This window comes from Carya illinoinensis, chromosome 8, assembly GCF_018687715.1.
Source record: "Carya illinoinensis cultivar Pawnee chromosome 8, C.illinoinensisPawnee_v1, whole genome shotgun sequence".
Taxonomy (NCBI): Eukaryota; Viridiplantae; Streptophyta; class Magnoliopsida; order Fagales; family Juglandaceae; genus Carya; species Carya illinoinensis.
Window position 1 is genome coordinate 2,132,773 of NC_056759.1, and position 24,447 is coordinate 2,157,219.

The 24,447-nt window shown below is 34.7% G+C and overlaps 3 protein-coding genes, 1 long non-coding RNA gene and 1 other non-coding gene across 5 annotated transcripts; 3 read left to right on the forward strand and 2 right to left on the reverse strand.

Annotated features, from left to right (window-relative positions):
- The first annotated feature begins 2,374 nt into the window (after positions 1 to 2,374).
- LOC122274888 lies at positions 2,375 to 2,496 on the forward strand. The gene has a single exon (XR_006228426.1). It is a non-coding gene; the product is annotated as a small nucleolar RNA snoR77 (small nucleolar RNA).
- A 1,121-nt stretch (positions 2,497 to 3,617) lies between these two features.
- Positions 3,618 to 5,002, reverse strand: LOC122318193 (glycosyltransferase family protein 64 C3). Its single transcript, XM_043135390.1, has one exon. It carries the CDS (start codon positions 4,810 to 4,812, stop codon positions 3,784 to 3,786), a length of 1,029 nt encoding a protein of 342 aa, XP_042991324.1. The 5' UTR covers positions 4,813 to 5,002; the 3' UTR covers positions 3,618 to 3,783.
- A 5-nt stretch (positions 5,003 to 5,007) lies between these two features.
- On the forward strand, positions 5,008 to 6,706 carry LOC122318195. The gene is made up of 2 exons (XR_006244756.1): positions 5,008 to 5,148; positions 6,608 to 6,706. It is a non-coding gene; the product is annotated as an uncharacterized LOC122318195 (long non-coding RNA).
- A 3,401-nt stretch (positions 6,707 to 10,107) lies between these two features.
- Positions 10,108 to 11,320, reverse strand: LOC122318194 (auxin-responsive protein SAUR72-like). Its single transcript, XM_043135391.1, has one exon. The coding sequence runs from the start codon at positions 10,812 to 10,814 to the stop codon at positions 10,341 to 10,343; it is 474 nt and encodes a 157-aa protein (XP_042991325.1). The 5' UTR covers positions 10,815 to 11,320; the 3' UTR covers positions 10,108 to 10,340.
- A 10,678-nt stretch (positions 11,321 to 21,998) lies between these two features.
- On the forward strand, positions 21,999 to 23,536 carry LOC122318089. The gene is made up of 2 exons (XM_043135223.1): positions 21,999 to 22,231; positions 22,982 to 23,536. The coding sequence occupies exons 1-2, from the start codon at positions 22,064 to 22,066 to the stop codon at positions 23,501 to 23,503; spliced, it is 690 nt and encodes a 229-aa protein (XP_042991157.1). The 5' UTR covers positions 21,999 to 22,063; the 3' UTR covers positions 23,504 to 23,536.
- The last annotated feature ends 911 nt before the right edge of the window (positions 23,537 to 24,447 follow it).

Genomic DNA, 24,447 nt, shown 5'->3' on the forward strand with positions numbered 1-24,447 from the left:
ATTCTCGCCTATCACTGTATGTCATCTAATTAACATTATCTATGTAAATATTAGTTTTAATTGAGTTGATATTCTGTAATAGAATGGCATTACCGCATGTTCGTACTTTAAAACTACATGATTATCACTCATTTGAGATTGATCAAAACTTAGCACGATCTTGATAATGAAAATTTTTACTTATCATATATATATATATATATATATATTTACGCACGTCAATATATGTGTTTATATATAAGGGCAAAAATGACAAATCTAATTTTTATGTGTGGTGTAAAAATGATAAGTACTATTTCTCTAAAATTTTAAATGACAGTGAAAAAACAACTTATATTTCGAGTTATGCGGTAAACAGATATATTTTATAAGTTTATTGATCATGTTCTAAATTGAATGATAATTTTAAATAGTAATGTAAGGGGATTTTCCCCCTTCGGCCAAAGGCCCATTAGGTCCGAAGATAGAAAGCCCAAGCCAGCCGAAAAAGGCCCATTGGCCCAATAATGGCCCCCGATCATAGAGCAGAAGTTGACCTATAGTTATAATCATGTGAGAAGTCCCAAAATACGGGAAAGAAAATGACACATCACCCCAACCTTCCCCATACAACATATAACCTCAAAGAATTTGTGCTGGCGAGTGGGCAATAAATGCAGGGAGCCCTTGCAACAAGTAAGGAGGAGTTTGACAAATTACACTTACAATAAGACAGAAGGGACAGGAAGCCACATCACATTAACTACACCTCCTAAGAAGTCACACTGCATTAAAGAGCTCTAACCAAATGGACAACTGAGATGACATATACCCTTGAAGCAGGGCATGGGCAATTGACCCCAGAAGCCAAGTATAAAAAACAATCTCCAAGTACAAAAGACTTTTTCTAAACTCTTCATTCACTTGCACAAAATATTAAGACGATACTGACTTTGACGTTGGAGACTCCCCAACCTCCATCAAGGCCTATGTCTCTTTATGTTTTCTATATATTCACAAGCCTAAAATTGAAGAACCAAGTTGTTGAAAATCTAATCCAATGGTGTGGAAACACGATGTTAACAAGTGAGATATAATTTTTCCAAATTTTAAAGAAGGCTACACTTGTTCAATTAATGTAATTGAGTCATATTAATAGAGAGATGTGAATCATTGGTATGCTTTTATGATCTAATTAGAGTTGATTTATCTTGTCAGATTTTTGTGACACGATTGGGGCTTCGATGTATGTTATCACGAAATCAATTCTTCAACAATCAATGTAGGTCATTATAGAAGATTAACTTAACTGGTATTTTTAGAATTATAAGAAGAAGCAAAGGGTCTAGAAATTACACATTTTACTTTTAATATTTACAAGCTTGAAATGTTTCAAATTGGATTTTGATTATATTTTATATTCTTGAGCTGGAACTCAGTTTTTGAATCATTTGAAATCATTATCCCTCATAAAAGGAAAAATATGACATCTGAAATCAGGAAAAATTGAAAAAACGAAAGGAAAAAATTCAACACATTTTTAGGTGAAAGTAAGTAATTTTTTATTGATTGAATGCATATAAGTAATGTTAGATACAAACTCTATATAAATTTTTTCTAAATAAATGAGTTATACTAATAAAAAATAATTTGTTTACATTTTTTTAATATGAGATCTACTTTTTACAAAGACTTATGCACAATGCATGAGAATTATCTATTTAAAATTTGTAAAAATTATTTTTGATTAACAAGTAATAGTGGAAGAAATATTTTATTATTAATCAGCGCATTGAATAAAATATTTATACAGTATAATTTAATTTGAAATATAAATTAATTTTAAATTTTATTTAAATGATACGTAGACGAAAAGGTTTAATGGTAAAGGCGTAAATACGTGTTGAAGAGAGGGGCTAATAGCCGTGTCCGTTGGTTATATATTGATCAGCAGGCCACATCTTGTGATCCTTGAGTTAGGGTTTTACCCTGACAGAGGATAAGCCATAGCCGCAGGGCCAGATCTGAGTTCGGCTTAGGTTTTCTCAGTTTTCATATGGCGTAATAAGCTCATTTTGCACTTTCACAATGATTATTCCACTGGGTTCTGTTTCCATCATTTATGGATCGACGGAGTATCAATTCCAGGAAAGTATATTTCAACATGGGACTTGAGTTTGGCTCTTTGGCTAAAAATACCGTGCCATAGAGATGAATATAGTCCCCATAATAAATTTTCAACCTATCACCCTTATTCGCCATGACTCTATTAAAGATGGCGGATTTCTTGGATCTGGCTGATACATCTATTCCTGGGTTTTGATCATCTTATTCCAGAATGATTTATTTTTCAATTGCTAATTTACTCCTATAATTTTTGTACGAGTAGTAATTCAGGCAGCCTCTTTGCCAGGTCTAATGGCAAAGCAGGTGTTAAACTGCTCGTAGATAAATGTCTTTTGCTCTTCAGACTTGCTGAGATGTCTTTGAAGCTGGTCTAGTAAGCTCAAGTACATTATTATATTTGTTTTTTCTTCCCTAGTCTTTCAGTGGAACCACGAAAATGCTACTGTCGTTGATAGGAGTCCTTGGTGTTCATAAATGATTTCTGTATGAAGATTAAGCTCAATACTAGAAAAGCCTACCAACTGTATGATAAAATTATAACCTTTGCCAGGTGTTTTGATAAATGCGATGATATCCATTTCGTCCATGGGAAATAATCTTCTCATCGGATACTGCCGTGTGCTGAAGTTGTTTGTCCTCCCCATGTAGTGTTGATTATGTGAGTGACAGCATCCCGTTGATGTTTCAATACAGGGCCACACCACATCATGTTTGGTTTGGCACTGATGACTTAGGACTGCAGTGTTTTATATTGTATCTTGCCGGAACAAGCCTTTGTTTGCCGCGACTTGATTAAGCTGAATCGGTAATGCTACTTACAGGGCTGCAAGCATCGATCAGTCGCTCGCATTGAAAAAGAGTTATTAAAAAATTAATTAATTAATTTTTTAATTCAAGTCCTGTATTTATTTATTTTTCGAAAGTGATAAGTGATAACACAATGCATGTCCACTTACCACTACAACTATTATTTTTCAAGCTAGATATCCGATCAATGAGAAATTTAGTTACAAATAAATTACAGTTTCAAATGAAAATTTTATATATCACATTTTTATCTCACTACACAAGATGTGGTATAATTATTATCATGAATTTTTAATGAATATTTTTTTATTATTTAATGATAAATATGTCACATTTTATATAATAAGATAAAAGTGATATATTGATGTGGTTATAGCATTATCCAGAATCATTAAGCCTTTAGTTATGAACTAATTAGAAATCATTTGGATCATCAATGAACAAGATATTAAGTGATGTACATATAGTTGAAAACTCTTCAAGCGCTGCAACTATGAATGTTCTTCAATGTACAGAAAGTTGGGTGAAAAAATTATCTACTAATATCTGGGACTATAATATAGTGTGGAAAGTAGACGCCTGAAAGCTGTTCGTGTATTTATCCCGAACTTTATTTCATTTTATTCTGAACAATTAACTTTATAATTTTTGTTTTTTTTTTTTTTGGATAACCACGTGAACTTTATAATTGAATGACCATAAGATTTGCCCAAAAATAAGCAATCCTTTTGTAAGCCAAAATGAATATCACACTGGTAAGGCATGAATACTTTGACGCTACATTAAGATCTTCAACTTCGAGTACTTGGAAATTCTTTCATTGTTCTTAATCGTCCCAAAACTATCTCTAATCCATGAGCACTTTCACTGTCATTGATCGCAAAACACCAATTGCCCTCCCTTCTCGCACAATCCCTGTTCACCAACGGAATTAACTACCTTCCCGTAGCCATACCTCAGAGGCACTCTTCCCATCACCTTATGGAACTCCCTTATGCACTCTCCCCTCCTCTTCCTGTGCGCTCCTCTCCTACTACTCAGCCCCACCTCCTTCACTCCCTCTTCCATCGATCCCCGGCGTTCATCACCGCCGTCATTGCGTGGATCCCCGTAATCTCTCGCCTTCTCAGCCCCGACCAGTATGGGCCCTGCATTCGTCTCTTCAGCCACCACAAAGTTCATTAGGATGTCCTCGCAGTTGCGCATTCGATCCACGATCCTCCTCGCCTCCACCATTGTCGCCCCACCTCCACAGGTATACTTGAACAGATACTCGGTTTTCAAGATCATGAACTTGGTCAGCATGATGGAGTACTTGTCCGGGTGTACCGTGTAAATCCATTCCTTCCTCGACAGATCTAGGTCGTGCGATCTTACAAAGAATCCGATCAGACGGTCACGATTTGATCCCCAGATTTTGAACGCAAAACCGAATGATCGGTGGTCGACCTCCACGTCGTCGTCACAGATCAGAACGGCTTGGGTCCAGATAGAGGAGGGCCGGGATAGGAACCGAGCGTTGAGGCTACTCGATGGTTGGCGGACCAGGGAGATCGGTGCCTCGCCGAGGGCGGAGACCGAGAGATTTTGGGCCAATCGGTCTATGGTTTTGACTGGGGTGGTGGGGTTTCCCCAGAGAACGAGCACGGAGGATACCAGAGGGGATCCCGCGTACGCGGTAGCCAGTGACAAGAGGAGAGGGATACGGGACTCGGAGTAGCCGTTGATGAGGACCGTTACCTGGTCAGACCGGAGCGTCCGTGGGTCCCGCTGGGCCGTGGGATCGCATGGGTCAGCGGGTATTCTACGCAAAGCATTTACGGAGAAAAAGAGGTGGAGGAAGATGAAGGTTGTTACTACCTGCTTCATCTCCGTCGGAGCAACATCGATCAGCTTCATTTATAGACTGCACCTCGGCGAGTGGCAATTTAGATATAAATGGAAGATTGGACTGCATATATTTTGGGTGGCAGTCTTGTTATTTTCCCGGAAATGTGGGGTTGGTATCACAATTGGTATTTATACCGTAACGTTATCGGATAGATGGATGCGAGGAATCGGTGAGGGTCTGTTTTGTGAGGAGTGAGTGGGAGCTTACGAGCTGTAATGGCGATCATGTGTATGGCCCCCGCGAAGCTCAATTTTTTAGGGGTTTTTCCATCTTCATCATCAAGGACAAGGAGTTTCTTATTGAAGCCAGCGCATTGCACCCCACTCCAGCCAGTCCAACCACAGGTATACTCAATTTAGTGCTTGAGTAAGAAATTAGCGCATGGACCTTATTGGAAGTTTAACTGACCACCCACTCTTTCAAGGTCGCACGGGCCCGAGCATTCTGCACTATCTAATTATTTTCGATGTGATTATTTATGTTACTGGAGATTTGTGGACGAATTTCGAAACTGGATTAGATGAAATATATTGTATTGCAAATGCGGATGAGAAACTGTGACTCCATGCTTTTAGACTTTTCATTCTCCACTTATGTTATATATATCCATGCCAATCATTCACTAAGAGGTTCTTCTTGTCCTTGATTTTCTGGACATGAGGTTGATTAGATATCAAACTTTATATCCAGCCTATGAGTCCTTTGTTTAAGTAATCTGATTGATTATTCCCTTTCGTCTTTATTTTCTAACCAAATAGCTTCTGCCAGCAGTTGCTTAATTTTATCCAAGTCATCCTTCTTAATTCTTTTACCTTGTGGAATTCCTCTCATGGCATCAAGCCAAGATCATGGCACCGGCTCTAAGTGACTTGTTTCTAATTTCTATGTTGGGGTGGTTGTCGGGTCCCACTCTTTGTAAGTTTTGATATTATTAATATAAATCATCCCCATTTGCAACTTATCAAGCGATTTATATCATCGCCATTTGCTTAAAAAAAATGACGTGTAGAATTCCAAAAAGGCATAAGAGACCGACTTTCAATTTTCATTACATATACGGAACTCATAGGACTGCAGATGGGCTTCCTTGATCGACGTCAAGCCTCTAGCCATGGGCTTGGAATCAGGCGCATGTATTTTAACTGCAACCTCCGCACGTCTTTAGGTATTTCAATTTTCAATGCTCCTTTAAAAGCCCAAATGCTTCTAGTCAAGCTATCTTCTGAGTCCAGGCCTTACATTTTACTTTCTAAAGGTTCGTTTTGACTGTTTTAGAAGCGACTACAATTTAGCTGCCAATTGTTCCACCGCTAATTGAGCAGAGATTTTGGGATGGTTTTTTTTAATAAAGTTTAGATTTCATGCCTTTGCGTGGCTTTCATGTTTATTATTTTGGTGCTATCGTGAATTGTGCTGTCATCATTACCGACAAGTTCTCCGGTATTCCTCATCATAAAAAATCATTAATGTTGTGTTCACAAACGTGAACTTGTCTTTCTTTCTGCTTGATGCCTTCGGAGTTTTTAACTTTAGATTTGGGCTAAGCTTGGTGACCCACGAGATGGATACAAAAATGTGTTAATAACAGGAGATAAAGATTCTACTTAAATTAGGATGCTCCTTAAGTGGAACAGTTCTGCGGAGACTAGAAGAATTTTAGAAGAACTGATTTAAACATTGATTAAGATCAATGTTTTTCCTTCATTATTTTACAGAAAATTTGACATGCCACAGAAAAGCTGCAACATGAGTAATATCTTAGTTTGTGTTTACTTAAGGTTCGAAATTCTTACTCTAGTCCAGTTGTTTTAAGATTGATGCAGGAATCATCTGTGAACTTTGCAATGGTAAAGGATGGTTGCTTTGTGATTTTTGCAAGGGGCAAAAAACCAATGTGAAATCTAAAAAAAACCGGATCTACCGTCGATGTCCATCTTGCAGAGCTGTAAGTAGTCCACTAGTACTCTCTCAGCTGATGAATAATACTTGAATGACCTAGTTGATGCATAATACTATTATGATTTGATGAAAAGTTATACTCTAGCATGGTGGAGAATGATGCATTGAAACATGGAAGTTCCAAAATATTTCAAGTCCTAGTACTAGACATGACGTATCATTGGCATGAAGATGAGATAATGCAATGGTGGACCTTTTTCCTTATTTTTATGCTTGAAATTTGGCTGCAGATTGGATACAGCTTGTGCTCAAAATGCAAAGTTTTCAAATGTGTTACCTTTCCAAATTATAGTGATGATGCAGACCTATCCTCTTGAGCTTCTAAACTCCTCTGGTTTGCTAGGATGATCCTATGGTTCAGAGGAAACTGTTGGTGTTGGGTTTAATTGTTTGAACAAGTTACTTTCTGTTTCTCATCTTTTCCTCTCTGTGATCTTCCCACTCAAGAAGGTTATCTCTTGCTTTCATTTTTGTCACTAATTGGCAAAGCAAATGAAAAGGATTTGCTGAGTTTAAGCCTTTGTTTCTTTTTATTGATGTGCTTCTTAACTGCCACTGAAAAGTTATGGTTGTCATTCTTGATACAGATTGTAGCATTAATTTTAATTGTGGAAATACCTTTTAACAGCATGGGCTGAGTCCAGAAGGGCCACGCCCTCTACCCTCCCTTCCTCTGAGGTAAAGTAGCTCCTTTGAGACGGGCCGGTGTATTGACTGTTTAGTGTTAGTTTGTTTTAGCTATAGAGAGCTTTTTAGAATCGTGTGGTTGATATTCTTTTACTACTTTTCAATGGATTTCTTACCATTTATTTGTTCGTACAAGTTAATAGCTTTTGAAATTACTCACCCATATAGAGTTGCATACGAGTGAATAACAAAAATAACAGTCCAATAAATATATCAGTGAATACAGTGAATAAAAAACTGTTTGTGCTTGCTTTTCCCTTTTCAATATCTGTCTCGTATCGGCAACAATGCTACTGGCCCCATTGAGCAAGATTTCTACACGATATTGATGGCTGCCCTCCATCGAGTCTGTCCATTGAGTATCTATCTTGCATTGGGGATGGAAATCCATGTTTATGAACCAAACTGCGACTTTATCCCTTATAATATTTTCAGTTTTATGTTCTTTTCCGTCTTAATTGGATGTCCAATTGATGCACACTTACGTTCGTAATTGTATCCATTCTCTCATATTTGTTCTATCTTTAAGCCCCATGATGGGCTTCTTTTGCCTAATTTTACAATTTCTTTCTATTCCTTGCACGTGTCCCAACATCCTTAGTTTTCTTGAATTCTTTTGGGGAATTTTTTTAACTTCACTTTTTCTTTGTTGATTTAGTTGATCACACTCACATGGACGTGTTAGACATACCCTGTTCTTCTAGTGGCGATCAGTATAAAGAAATATGCATCTTGCCCCTCGTTTCTCCTTTCTTTGATTTCTTACTGTGTGCTGTTCAAGGGCACGTATCCATATACTCTTGACTGTTCCATTATTACGCCGGATATCAAGTCTTTTTTAGAACCCCAACCGTACCGCCAAACCTGACCGTTCACATTAGATGATAATTAATGTTGGCACTATTTACATATGGATTAAATTTCAGATATCATGTGGCGTTTGTTTTCTTGGATCTCAAAAAGTGGCCCTTAATTTGACTATCTGATATAGCATCATCTGCTTGAGATTATGTTTATAATTAAATAATGATTGTCCTCTCCATTTTATAACAAATGTGTAATTATTAAGCTATGTTTGAATAATGAGATAAGTTGAGTTGTAAATAGTAATATTTTGATCATCTCATTGAAATAGGTTTAACTTTTTTAGATTGAGATATATGAAGTAGGTTGAGATATATGAAGTAGGTTGAGATTAATTTATTTTTTCTATGAGAAGTTAAAAAAGTAGGTTGTTGAGTTTAGTTCAACAATAAGACATATCTTTAGAGTTGCCACTTTAATACACACCTACATATATTTCTGACTGTTACATAAACAGCTAGGAAACTCCCTCTTTCTCGAAACCCAATTGCCATGGTTTATTACACATGCATGAGTTTCACTATGAAGAACATATGAAATTAGGTTTATCGTTTGGTTTCACAGATGAAATGATATAAAAGTTGAAAGTTGAATAAAATATTGTTAAAATATAATTTTTATTTTGAGATTTGAAAATTTGAAATTGTTTCTTATATTTTGTGTGGAAATTTAAAAAAATCGTATTGATTTTATGATATGAAATAAGATGAAATGAAATAGTTTGGTCTATGTAACCAAACCAGGCCTAGTGAGACTAGTTGGGATTATGCCACTTGCAAACTCGGACAAAGTTTTGATCTTGTTGCGATTTTCTAACTTCAATTTCTATTTTCTAACTTCAATTTCTATTTTTTTCGTCACACAATTACATGGGTAAAATTATTTTTACTTGATGAAAGAAAAAAACTACTATATTCTTATTATTATTTTGGGAGTTAGGAGGATTGATGATTCATGTTAACACGTGATTGTAATTCCTGAGGGTTTGAATTGAATAGATGCATGTGAGTTTTGCATAATAAATGTCTGAGAATGTGCTATTGTGTAAGCATCTGTTTCAACTTTGCTTGATCTGAGTGCGAATGGGTAGTAGTGCATGGTATATAATATAGTTATTCACCATTAAATATGTTATTTGGATACTTGCTTCCACAGCCAATCGCATAGGATACTGTTATTGCAGATTGAAATGTAATACAATATTTTTTTTGTCTAGCCTTGGGAGGCTCAAAGAAGTGGTTTCCTTACGATGAAAGTGCATCTAAGGGAAGTACCTTGTACAATTATCAGCTCTAAAATAGGACAATTCCGTAGGACTACTTCATCCGTATAGTACTGATTCCTGGATCTAGCTAGTTGTCTTTTCCTGCATTCATTGAATTTCATATGTCATGTGCCAGTGGTGTTTGAACGGTAAATTGAGATAAAAATTAAATAAAATTTAAAAATTTTAAAGGACGAAACATTTTCATGACCTAAATTTTCACCATCCAAAAATTTGACATTTCGTGATCAAGAGTAATAGAGTTTCCAGAGTAACAGAGTTTCACGTATCCATATACTGAATTAACTAATAATTTCTCTATATAATGTTCTGTTTCAATTTTGTGCAAACTTTGTAGTCCCTGGTAGAAGCTGTTTCCAACAGTAGTAGTTGAGCTTGAAGGAAAGCAGGCCCTTTTGATATCGCTTCACAGGCAGTCACAGGTACTCTTTTCCATGGAAAAAGTTTTTTTTTTTTTTTTTTCGCCTTTCAAACCAAATTTTTAACTTCTTCCCTTGTGCTCCCTTTCTTTGGGCAAAAGATCAAAATAAAATAACAAAATTAAACCATTCAAATTGTTTACACAATGCTTGGTCTTTGCCATGCTTCACTAATAATATTCAAATAGCTAAGAACTTACTGTTACAACTTATTAAAATCTCTCTCTTTTCTCCTTTCTCACTCTCAAACGTGGCCTCCCTCCTCTAAAGAAAAGACATGAAAAGGTGACGTCAAAAAAAGAAAACTGAAAATTTCAAAAGCTCATCTGCACATTGGACTCTGCGGATGGGGAGAATGAGGAAGCTGTCCAAACCTACATTCCTGCATGTAGAGCACGTCCTTCTTTTCCTCCACCATCTTCAAAATATTCTCGAAAACAGGAACTTCACAAGGAATCCTCAAAACACCCGTCTGTTCAAACCCAAACTCCTCCTCTGCTTCTCTAAGTAACACGTGAAATGCAGGGTGACCCAAACACTCGGTCGGTATTACAAATCTCTTTAGCTCTTCTCCAACACAAACGGCGAGATAGCCTTTCGGGACTCCATTAATGGCCGAGGCTTCCTGTGTAGAGCTGTTATCTGACAAAGAAAGTGTTCTTTTGAGAAACTTCATGCTCTTGCTGCTGCTGCTGCTGCTCGTGTCTTTTGACGTGTTGGCAAGCTTTCTCCACTTCTTGAGGATCTGCCGAAGCCTAACAATCTCTCTGATTTTGTTAGACTTCTTCGAATCCATGGAGATGAATGATATCTGTTTCGATCTGAAGCAGATAATTGAAATTTTTCTCCCGGTAGAGTTGCTTGCAGCTGTCTATCCCTGCTGGATATGCTCCCAATTTATAGAGGTTGGAGGGGGCTTTGAAATTCCTAACCAAGAGGGATTAAATTATTTAAAATATTTCCAATTTAAAAAAAAAAAAAAAAAAAAAAAAAGGTACTTCCGTAACCAGAATCGATGTTAAAAAAAAAAAAAGTAAAGCTTCTCCAGTTTAATCCTGGTTGACCAGTTAAGCAGAAATCACTCTCTGTCTGTCTCACCCATATGGGGGCTCGTGTATTTAAAAACATTAATGACTGGGACCGAGATTCTGAAGAGAAAATTAAGATATATCCTTGAGTACTTTCTGATGCAAAATCCGTGATCCGTATATGAATTCGTCATTTTCCAATGCAAACCGCCCCAACAGTCAAGGGACCCGGTACCATTCAATTGTACCATTCCGTCTTGTTTGTTTATTTTTAGTTCCCTGATTTAACAGCCTTGGTGGTCTTGGAACATGTTATTGAAGACTCCTAGGGGATCCCACGGGAAATTGATTCCTTGGTTTTCCTTCTAACCAAGCGCGTACCCTGCAAAATTGTGATTTTTTTACTTATGGGATGAGGATACTTACCCGAGCACATCAAACTTGGATAAAGTAATGATGCTTCAAACCACCGACTCCCACTGGTTCATATTTAGTTCAGCTCTATTGGCTCGGAGCTGGACAATGTGGTACGTGTCCTCCCATTTATTTTAGGAATACACTACTCCGCCCACCGGATTGTACCGTTTAAGTGCACTGTTTAGTATTTTTAATTTTTTTAATATATATATTTTTAGAAATATTTAAAAATATTTTAAAAAAATATTAAATTTAACCTATGCGACACGCCAAACGGTTACCGCTGCACCGTATAGTAGCACTGGTTTATATTTTATGTAGAGTTCCACCACCTTTATTATGCGCGTATATAGTTGCTGTTGTTGTTGTATATTTTAAGTAATGATTATTTTTTATTTAAGTTGTTGATGTATATAAAACTATTTAAAAAATAAATTTTACGAATTTATCTATTTTTTTGAAAAAATTTTACAAAAAAATCATGACGTGGTATACGACGGTGGGAGAAAGTCCGCATATTTCCGATGTTTCCGACGTGGCTTTTGGTCATTGCATGTTGATGAGCAAATCCTCTAGTGGCGCGTCACGCAAATAATATATTTAAATTATTAAATGAGTAATATTATATATAGTCACTTTTACGTATTTTTTGTACACTCTACTGATATGATTAATTTGATTAATTTTTTTAACACATAATCAATTATATGATTGGAATGCACAAAAGTAACTGTACATAAAATTTTTATTATTAAATTACAGGGCACAACGTGATCCGCACTATATTCCATTGATTGAGGGAGGACATAAAATAATGTTCTAACATGGCTGTTCATTGTGTGATTATTGGGAGGTTAGAGATTAATAAATCCTCTATGAGACGTACCACATCGTCAAACATTTATTAAATTTAATTACATTAAAAAAATACATAATAAAATGAGAGAGAGAGAGAGAGATCCCAGGCTCGAGCTTGTTTTTGTTTTTTTTCATAAAGTTGGTTGGAAGGTGTGGGAAAAAAGTCTCAATCGCCGAAAGCGAAGCAAATGCCATTATGATTAGATTTGCATTTGTTAAGACTAGGGTTGAATTTGGCACAAGAAATTTTTATCTCAAACATAAAATTCTCATTTCATTATTATAATTTTCTTAAATTTTTATATAAAATATAATAAATAATTTAATATTTTCTTAATTTTTTTAAATCCTAATACAATAATAATATTAAAATATAATATTTTAATATTTAATTTTAAAATTTAAAATTCTCGTCTGAGAATTCTCAGTAATCAAGCAGAACCTAAAGAGGCTTATCAGAAGGTTTTTTCTCCAACCGGAAAAGCTGGAAATTATTATATATTTTGGTTCGAATACACTGAACCAGTCATGACATATATACATGCATGCAAGTCATGATGAGCATGCTGCATGCAGCTGCTAGATGCTCACACAATTTAATCGAGATCTCTTAAGATCCATAAATCCTGGCGAAGCCAGTGCCTGTTTCTAATTTTATCAGAAAGTCCAGTTAATTTCAAGTTTGCACATAATTTAAGTATAGATAACTTCTGGTTTAATTTGGATCCGACCAAGAGTGGGATAGCGGTAAACCTAAAAAGTGAAATCCTCAAAGTTTTATAATTTTTTTTAAATTTTTATTCAAAATATAATAAATAATTTAACTTTTTTAAAATTTAAAATAATAATATTAAAATATAATATTTTAATAATATTTTATCTAACTTTTAACTTTTATTTAAAATCATCTTATCTCATCTCATTATCGTACCTAAAATATGATCTTTATCCGAAAAAGTTAGTCATTTTTTTTCTTTTTGCAATAGACAAGTACACAAAGAAAGAATTCTTTTAGTTATAAAAAAATTTCATAAAAATAAATTTATAAATTAATAAAAATTGATGTGTTATATTAAATTATAAAATTATTTTTATTATAAAATATATTTAATATATTATATCAAAATCTACCAATTTATTTTTAATGACTCGTCATTAATAATTATATATATATAATATTTATAAGCTGCGGAATGATAGCCCCATCAAAGGGATGCAAACTTAATAAGTTTCTAAATATATAGAGTATATAGCTGTCAACAATATTGTTGAGGTTGCAGACGTATATGGTAGCTAGCCGTCAGATGGGCACCTCTAAAATCTAAATCTAATTAAAGTTGATTCAATCATTCATTTGCAACTAACTCCTGTCGGCCATGTAATTGACTTTGATTTGTTTTTCAACCATGATCTCATGAATGTAAACCCACTACTAAAAAAAAGTGTCCCATGCATTCCTACTCTTATATAATTTATCTCCATTTTTCATTTAATTGACACGTCTTTGTACTTAATATCTGTAATTAACGACGATAATTAATTTAGATTATCATTATCTTTGTAATTTAACGGATTTTCCAATATTTCTCCTTGATCATTTAGTTGTGCAATGCCTACGCGGGACGCATATAAATGAGCCAAACTGGAGCCAATTAGCTAGTTAGAAGAGCTTACCCTATTTACATCTGTCTAGAATTGGATCGAATTAAGAAAGCCACACCTTAATTTGGTGAGTTTGATATCAGTTAAATAGACCTCGCTGTTGATTTTTTTTTTTGGGGAGGGGGGGGGGGGGGGGGGGGGGGGGAAATCAAAGTTGTCTTTTAATTGAGAGTTACATACTCTCGAAGTCTTTTTTTAGAAGAATAAACTTACATACTATCTGTGTATTTCACTGATGTAATTGATTGTATCAATTTTTTTAATACTCAACTAATCACATCAATAGAATGCGTAAAAGAATATATAAAAATAATTGCATATAAGATTTTTGGGGGGACGGAATCAAAATTGTCTTTTAATTGAGAGTTACATACTCCCGAAGTCTTTTTTTAGAAGAATAATGTTATATACGATCATTTTTGCATACTATTTATGTATTTCACTGATGTAATTGATTGTATCAATTTTTTTAATACTCAACTAATCACATCAATAGAATGCGTAAAAGAGTATGTAAAAATAATTGCATATAGGATTTTTATTTTTAGAAACTATATATTCTACTATTTATTATTTATTCACTAATAAGATGAAGTATTGTTAGGTTTTTGCTTCTTTGCTTTAGTCACACTCGGGTTGGGAATGATGGAAGAGCTAAGGCCCAATGCCTATAAAATGAGGTTTAGCTTTTTTTGTACCAGTCAAATACTTAGTTAGTATCTTTTGACTCTAGTTAAATTTTTCTATTGTTTATTTTTTATAAAATGGAAAGATGTGTGAATGTAAAGCTTTGCTAGTGGGGATGCTTTTGTGATTGTATTTGAGGTAATGAGAGAAATTATACGATTGTAATAATTTTTTACATAGTGACTTTTCTTATTTGGGTCTGATAATTTTTCTCTTATTTTAGAAGTTTTTTTACGTAAAATCTTGTGTTGTTATTATTTCTTTATTTTTTTTGATATTCCTATAAATAATAGAGATCCTAACGGGTGAATAATTTGAGAGGTCCAAATTTTTTACAATACTATATATTCACAAATAGATTTTATGACAAATTAACTAACATAATATTACATGATAAATTAAATTTATTTTATAATAAAAATAATTTTACGATAACATGTATCATATAAAAGTATGTAAATTTCGGTGACCGAGTTTAATGGTATCCCATTACTCAAAAGGCCGCCAACATATTCAAGTTATGATCACTTGTAAATAAGATATATTTCACTCGTTTTAATTTTTTCTAGGTTCATTCGTCTTTTCCCCTGGGGCATGCCAGGATGAAAATACCCGGAAAAAAAGGGGAACGAAATAAATAGACCATGCGTAGTGCACGGCAGAGCGATGGTTTGAATTCAGGGTGCAGTACCAATTGGGTTATTTTCGTAGCTGCACTAGCTAAAAAGCATCGTGCGTGCTTAGTTGGACAGAAGTATCAGTACTACTTGTTTGCAGGCATTTGGATTGCGGCTCGATTCTGATCATGATGATGAGGGTACTATTACTACTTTTATTTATTTATTTTTCTTTACATCGACAACTCAAATATATATATATATTTAGTTATAAATATAATTATGTATGAATAAATATATTAATTTAATATAATTGATTTAAAAATAAATTTTATTAAAAATAATATTAATTTAAATTTTTAATATAAAAAAATTAATATTAATACGTAAATAAAGATGAGACTTTACTTGTTTTTATCAAAATTCTATATATATTTATACAGAGATTATGGTTGAAATCACTTACATACCAAAATGGAAACCGAATAGTAGGTGCTAGTACCACTTCAAATCCAATGAGTTGATCGGTAGTTCAGAGAAGATCATGTATAGACCGAACTGAAACAATTAATACTTTGGACCATCTGGAGACCAGTCGATCTGCCGAATCCAATGTTTCTTTATATAAAGAAGTTTTATTATATATGATTTATCTAATTAATATGTGATTAATTATTTTTATCTTTATATTTAAGCTCACATATATTTAAATATTAAGATAAAATAATAAAAATAATAAATTATATATTGATTAAATGAATATTCATAGCGTAAAATTTTCATCTAGAATTTCTCTTACGTAAGTAATATTCAAAGGATAGACACTAGGAATGCATGAGACGTTAAGCTTTGAGCCAAGTAATTGAGTCTGGGCCGGGTTTCTTTCTATTACTCAATGGCTATGTATTGGCTAGGCCGGTCGAGCTAGCCTACCTGTATATAATAAGTATTACATTTAATTATAAATTAAATTATGTAATGAATTATCCAGGCCGAGTAGTACGTTCTCTGAGAAGAATTACTTGTACGTGCACAAATAATGTGTAATATTGGTGGTTATGGTTATGGATTATATATAGATTCGATTAAATTTAAATATATGATCATATATATATATAGGTAGGGTTGCAGCTGCTTGTTGCTTTATTCCATTTTGATTCTACAACGTAACAGATCATCAGCGAGTGGTTGGTAGAAATTCCAAATTAATTATCATTAAAAATGAATTAAACAATGGAACGTAGTCTTAAATTCCCAAAAGTAGTTGATATTTCCGTATACGTACGTCCTCCCCAAGATAGACAAAGAAATAGAGATCTCAGCTGTCTTAACTACTAATTGAACAACTGGAGAAGTAAGTTAAGACAGTATCGTAAGCAACGTACACGCATGCACTCCATTAATATCGTCGTTGCGCGCTGGTTCGGCGGACTATTAAACCTTCCCATCTCAAACAATTAGAGCTTATAAATATGGAAAAATTTAGTTATAAGTATAACTACGTATTAATATATATATTAATTTAATGTGATTTGTTAAAAAATCGATTTTATTAAAAAAATATTAATTTAAATTTTAAATATAAAATAATTAGTATTGATATGTAAATTAATACGCACTACAAAGGATACGCCCTGTTGCAGCTCTTGAATCCTTCGGAAATCACCCTATATTTCGCAGCTGATGGACTGTACCAACAATCGTGGCTTCGTCGCATGTTGGACGCCATATAATCGTTGCAACTGCTGGAACTCAGCTAATGTCGTGAATCGTTGGCTTTACAGATGTTTTCCATCGTTTTTTACTGATGGGAAAAACAGAGGAAAGCCGTTGCAACTGCCGTTAGGAGAACCGATTGTAATCGCTACACTTAATTGTTTGGGTCGATTTACAACGTCGCAGTCCCCCAAAGATGCCGTTGCAATTATCGATTGCATCCTCGACTGAAAACGAGCTCAGTGACTCCGTCCAAAACGCCGATCCGAGAGAGAGGAAAAGAACTGGTCTTCCCCTTTATTTCATTCCACCGGCCAGAATATTCACTTTTTGTCCTCCTCCATCCCGCATCAAGACTGCTCAAAGAAGGTCACTGGTTCGACGCCGAAGTGGCCGAGTTCAGTGATTCCGTACGAAACCGATCTGAGAGAGATGAAGAGAATTTGTTCGATCCTCTGCCTCTCCCTTCGATCCTCTGCCTTCCCCTTAGAAGCTGACCAAAAGGAGCGGCCGAACTCAGTGACTGTCCGTCGCCGATCTGAGAGTGAGGGGCAGACGGAAATCTTCGGGATCGTGATTCCGAACGAAGCCGCCGATAACGGGGTCGTTTCCGTAGAAGCCGTGAGCTTCGTCGTCAGATCTACGCGATCCCGGAGCAGAGGCTCCCCTGGTCTTCAGTCTGTAGACGGTGAGAGAGGGCTGGAGCTTGGTTGGGTTGCCAGCGCGGTGGGTCGACGGCGGAAGATTTGTAGACCATAAGGGGGCCGGAGAACGTACTGAAGATGTGAAGATCGGAGGCGTGAAGATCTGTAGGGGGGGAAGTGAAAAACAGTGGGTATAAATTAAACCGCACGGTTTTGTTGACTAATTTGAAAACCGTTGCAAAAGTTTTTTTTTTTGTTTTTGAGATGTTGCAGCGACTTTTTTGTTGCAAGAAGTTCAAAAATCGCCATAAAAATTAATTTGAATATTGCAGCAATTTATAGTCGACGTAAAAAGCCAAAAAGTACTGCAAAAGACCAATTTCGAATTTTGATGTAAAAAATTTTACAACAACATAAAAATTGTTGCAAATAAAGATTTTTTGCAACAATTTTTGTTCCATCAAATATAAAATTGCTGGAACAAGACCTTATTCTTGTAGTGACGCGATTTTACTTAAATAGCAAAACTCAATGAATATTAATACCCTGGCCTTGGCTTTGAGCAATATCCGACCAAGTGGCAACTGGCCCGTATAAAGTGAGTAGTGCTTGCATGTTCTGTAAAACAATTTACCCATCCAATAAGGTTGATTGTAACGTGAGTCATGCATGATGGCAGACTGCAGATCGAGCAGCTAGCTGTTTTCTTCTTACACAAGTGCAACGTGGGACCTTAATTGCAAATTAGGCAATTTCAATTGTTGAGGAAACGAATTCTACGTACGTCAGGATACATCATGAGTACTGAGTAGTAGTACTTGGCCGGCTTGATTACTGCCCTTTGGTCCCTTTCTCTTTAATTAGGCTAGCTAGCTTTATCCGGTACTTAGGTACGTTTGGAGTGCTTTGATACTAGGATATTATTTGTAACTTGAGTCCATATATAATTCCGTCCGTACGTTGTATTCATCGAAGAATTAGGTGCGTAGCCGCTTCTCTTTTTCTCCCACTTATGAGTAGATCAAATAGGCTATAGGTTTTTAATATAGAATATTGCTATTCGATCTAAGACCTCTACATCGATCATATATACTGCTTGCTTACGTGATATAATTTACATCGATTGCTCTAATATATATATATATATATGGAGATTATGGTTGAAATCACGTACAAATTGCTATTTATAAATTATATGGTCGAAGAATTAGGTGCGTAGCCGCTTCTCTTTTTCTCCCACTTATGAGTAGAAATACGATATAGGTTTTTAATATAGAATATTGCTATTCGATCTAAGACCTCTACATCGATCATATATACTGCTTGCTTACGTGACATAATTTACATCGATCGCTCTAATTAATATATATATATGGAGATTATGGTTGAAATCACGTATAAATTATTAAAATATTAATAATTTTAATATTAATAGTTTGCATCGTACTGCTTACTTGATATAATTTAATTTAAAAGATAAATTTTAAAATATCAATTTTACAAATCTATTTAAGTGACGTGGATATCATGTACTTTACAGACTAATTTGAGAATAGAATATTAACTCTTCAACATATATATTATATCATGCATGCATATAATGTATATAAATGACGCGGCTAACATTAATATGTCAATATATACAAGTGTCCAGTAATTTTCAGCTTGCTAGCTTTTACTACGCAACTTTTGAATAAATAATAAAAAAACAGAAACAAAAACAAAACATCCTAGGGAAATAGTATCATGAATCAACAGTATATATATATATATATAACGTATAGTGATCAGAACTCAAATGTGGATAAAGTATCTTGAAGTAGCATATTCTTATCACGATGAGTGGCTACTTCTCTCTCGTTGTCATGAATCGGATCATCACAATGGTCGTTCTCAAATTAAGATTGATGTCGGGTCACGTTGGCGCATCACATTGCACCCAATATTAGTGGGTCTTTTGTCGCGCAAATTAAAGCAATGAAAAAAAGTTAAAAACATTGATGGCTAGTGTGTGGCTATCTGTTCATGCTTCCATCAAATTATATATATATATATATTGAGATCACTAAGAATTATAATTAAGTGGGATAATTAGTACTACTTTTCTGTGAAGTGTTCGTATGGATAAAGCTGGTTTACACATTTTTCGTCATAAATAACAGGCCGTTTGGTTACAAGTTTATTTTTCCTGCCTTTTATTTTATTTTGGTTTATCTTTTTATCATTGTTGTTTTTGGTATTTTTGCTGTTTTGTGACGTATTGTATAGTACTGTTTTAGTTTTTTTCTAGTTAGTTAATTGGATGCCTGGGTTTGGTTTTTTTTTAATATGTATGACGCCCAAGTTTCAAGATGTAATCATGGTTTTACTCCATCATAAATAAGGATTAATATCTATCAATAAAATTGAGTACCCTCTTCTTCTTAAAAATAAAAAATAAAAAATTCTACTTTTCTACCTCGTTAAATATAATTGGCCAGTCTGTACGAGCACTGTACAGCACTGGACACAACTAGCTATTATGGTTTATGATCTATAATGTCGTGTTTTTGGTCGTCGTTGCAGCATACGAAAATGGAGTACTTATGTGGAAATCATAACCATGATTCCAATAGCAATAGGTTGTGTTGGCCACTCCACTTCCTCAGGCACCCAATTACAGACGCTATTATTGATTGGGCAATTCTGTACGTTTTTGTCTGCATCGGATAATTTGAATACTACGAAAGGCAATTCAAAAGTTTTCCTCTTTCAAACGCATGATAAGGAGCTTTTTTCTGGGTTATTGCTTGCCCTTTTGAATTTTTTTTCATTATCTCAAACAACTGCGCATATCCCACTACGTACCATTTTTGACTACTCACTATGACCTAAAAGGAAAAAGAAGAGACTATTCAAGTTGAATTAACAGATATTAATATATTTACTTTATTCGTTACCATGTCTTTTGGCTTTCCGAAAGCAAGTTCTTAATTACATTTGACAGGATTTTTTATAGATAAGGTAGAAGTTCTTATTTCTTTTACTTGAATCTTTCCAGTAAGAATTTTCAAAAATATTTTGATTAAAAAGAAGATCAGTTGCATTAAAATTGAAAAGGGGGAGAAACTATGTCCAAAAAATTGATGAAGGGAGGGCCGGGGAAGAAAGTCGGTAACGAAACGGCTCCGTGTAACCGCGCAAAGTTAGTGGCATGAGTCATGAAGAAGGCGTGCTAGCTAGCTGATCCAGTGGCCACCTCTGATCTTGCTCTTATTATTTTCTTTTCTTTTTCCTAATTGCATGCGCCTTGTCACTCTCCTATATCATCTTCCACCCTATGCATATACCCCTCCATTCTTATTCAATAACCACAATGCCCCTTGCTTACATGCGTTTCCGACGCTCCTATAAAAATCTAGCCGCATGCGCACACTTGATCATCAACGTATCATCCTATCAATCTATCTATGTAATTTACTTTCTTGATTGATTTTTATTTTTTTTTGCAGATCATGGCTCTGAAGTGGCAGATCATGAAAAATATAAAACCCAGAAAGAAAGAATTAAGGGCTTTGTCTTAATTAAAGCTCGAGGATTAATTGATTGCCTGCATGCCGATGCTTTTTGTGGAATAATAAGTTTGAGTCTGACTGTCAATTATATATATATATATATATATATATATATAACTTCCAAACAATCGTAGTTATATATATATATAACAGTGTCTGTTGTATCAGCTTGTTCTCCATTTCCACCGTGGGCACTTCTTATCTTAAATTTTCATATATCCTTTCCAACATGTACCACTCATGTTAATAATGGCGAAGTTATCAATGGAATTGTAAAAATATACTTCATGTCATGATTTTCTTTTACGAAATCTCATCCGATATTTTCAAGGAAAAGTAATAGCAGCATAGAAACTATGTGTTTTCCGACAGGACACTTATTGTAGTAAATTTACAACTGATCTTTCAGAATTTCGTATGTAGCTATGATCTGATAGTTATGAATTAAACACGATTGCATGAAGATTACATGTGGCCAATAATCTGTACGTCATTCAGCTAGAGTTTCAGACGCTAGCTTTGTGATGAGAAGGAAAAAGAAAACAAGTTCATTTTTCTGCCATAACGTCCCTAAATAGCACAGGAAAAGGAAATAATATATAGAGAGGAAAGAAAAGCGAAACAGAAAAGATGGCAGAGGGGACAAGACCAAAAGTTACACGTAATGAGGTCATGACCGTAATTTAGTGATAAAGTAGGGGTTCACCAACAATTTTCGCTACTTTGCTTGCCAATTGAATCACGCATTAAAACATGTCCACATACAAAGTTTTTGAACACGTATTTATAGATGACGAGATGCAAAGAAGACGAAATCGTGATAGTAGTATTGGAAGGCCGAAGATAGAAAAAACAAAGAGAAATGGAATGGAGAAATTGTTATCTGGATGTGGTACTGATACCGCTAGGGTTTTTTTTAACCCTTGCTTATCATGCCTGGTTATGGCATAAGGTTCGCAAACAACCACTCACAACCATCATCGGAACAAATGCCGCCGGACGGCGTTTTTGGGTTTCCGCCATTATGAAGGTATATATATATATATAGTTATTTTAGTTTTTGTTAACTTGTTGCAATTAAACACCGATGAGAGATGATGATCAAAGACTCGATCTTTGTGGGTATAGTACAGTAGTGGACGGATTATCATGCTCTAATTAATTCATTAGCCTCTTAAAGCCTATCCCATATGCATGTACTTGTGTTGTATACCTTTTCCCTAATTAGAACTCGATCGTGAAACATCTAATTTGTTATAAAGTTAGGGGTGCAGATAAGCAAATAGGGAAGCAGCAATTAATATTCTGATCTTTAGGGTGATCTTTTGAACAGTTATATCTAAGAGTGTTGGAGTATGGAAGGAAGAATGCAATGTAAAAAAGACAACATGATCACCCCTCAGATCAAATTGGTCAGTGTCCTCGCATTTTTAGTGATGATCTAAATATACCATGAACCATCCCCACAAACTGGTGCTTTGAAAAGTTAATGGGATTTTGCAATCATGGCGAGCAATAACATGATGTAGGAGGGGAATATGCAGGCCCGTCATTAGGTGATCAAAAGGTGGCTACCATTTTTTTCTTGTGGTGTAATCGATCATGACTCATTTTCCCATATATTTGATCATGAATAATACTTTTTTCTTACGATGCAATAGATTGTAAACTTCCAACCGCTGTGACATCTATATTAATTAAAATAGATTATGGAAAAATACAACCTCATACAGTGACAAAATTTCTGTCATTCTGATTCAACAGTTAAATTTTTACACAGGACAATGACAAGAAGAACATCCTGGCAGTGCAATCGCTCAGGAACACAATCATGGGATCAACCCTAATGGCCACAACGTCAATACTCCTCTGCTGTGGCCTGGCAGCCGTGATAAGCAGCACATACAGCGTGAAGAAACCGCTCAACGACACTGTTTATGGGGCCCATGGAGAATTCATGGTGGCTTTGAAATATGTGACACTCCTAACAGTTTTTCTCTTCTCATTTTTCTGCCACTCTCTCTCCATTAGGTTCATAAACCAAGTGAACATTCTCATCAACACTCCACAGGGCCCCACCTCCATAGTGACCCCAGAGTACGTGTCCGAACTCTTGGAGAAGGGCTTCCTGCTCAACAGCGTGGGAAACAGGCTCTTCTATATAGGACTCCCTCTCCTGCTTTGGGTATTTGGTCCTGTACTAGTCTTCTTGTGTTATCTAACCATGGTGCCAGTGCTTTACAACCTCGACTTTGTGTTTGAAAGTGGCAAACAAAAATATGAGAACGATGACTCTGTTTGATAAAATGAGAGAAGATATCATGGTTGTTATCAATTGACGTGTATGTCCATGATTTTCCCTGCCTGAGGACAACCTTTCCCTGCAGAGATATGCTTTTTTATCTTGCTTTTAGTTTTCCTCTCTCGTTCTTATATTTAAATAGTCGTAAAAACTCTTTAATAAAAAAATTAAGTTGTTTGGATGTTACATATTATAATATTTTTAATTTCAAATAAGCTAAAAAATATGACATTTGAGAATATGATATTTTCTCTCAAATTTTCTCAAACGTGTTTTTCCAAATAATGTGAAACGTCATTCGAGTTTTAAAAAAAATTGTTAATGGACGAAAATACCCATATAATTTTCAGATAATTAAACTTTCAAATTTTCAAAGATTTGATCATAATTTTTAAAAATATCCTTAATAATTCAAATAATCATAATTTCTACATTAAAAAACTTTTTTTTATTTGTTTATAAATAAACATAATATATTTGAAAGTTCTTTAAACATATAATTATCAAATAGTAAATAACTTTTTAATAGTAGAATTTATTATTTAAGTTATAAGTTATACTTCCTAAAATTATAAGTTATATTTTTCGAGTAATGCTACACACAATCATGAAGTGCACAAGCGTAGTACAGTCACTTTAGAAAAAAATATGGTTCACTATTAAAAAATTAATTTTTTCATATAAGTCTGGCTTGTATTTATTCATTTTTTTTAAATAATTACACGGCACTTAAATACTTACGACTGCAACTATTATTTATCATATTTCCTACAACAATCCCAAACATGCACTAATTAGTATTGTAGTTTAGTGCGTGATAGCTAATTTTTGCCACTAGATCATTATATAGATCATTAATTTAGTGCATGGCCCTTCAATTTCTGAAGAGATAATTGCTTTAATTTACGTACAAAAAATACTTTGATTTGCTATGCAATAAAGGT

Excerpts from the sequence above, each read along its gene's own strand:
- LOC122318089 (XM_043135223.1), top strand. The coding sequence starts at position 22,064 with ATGGAATGGAGAAATTGTTATCTGGATGTGGTACTGATACCGCTAGGG. Across the intron at positions 22,232-22,981 it reads GGGTTTCCGCCATTATGAAG|GACAATGACAAGAAGAACAT; the intron begins GTATATATATAT and ends ATTTTTACACAG.
- LOC122318194 (XM_043135391.1), bottom strand. The coding sequence starts at position 10,814 with ATGGATTCGAAGAAGTCTAACAAAATCAGAGAGATTGTTAGGCTTCGG.
- LOC122318193 (XM_043135390.1), bottom strand. The coding sequence starts at position 4,812 with ATGAAGCTGATCGATGTTGCTCCGACGGAGATGAAGCAGGTAGTAACA.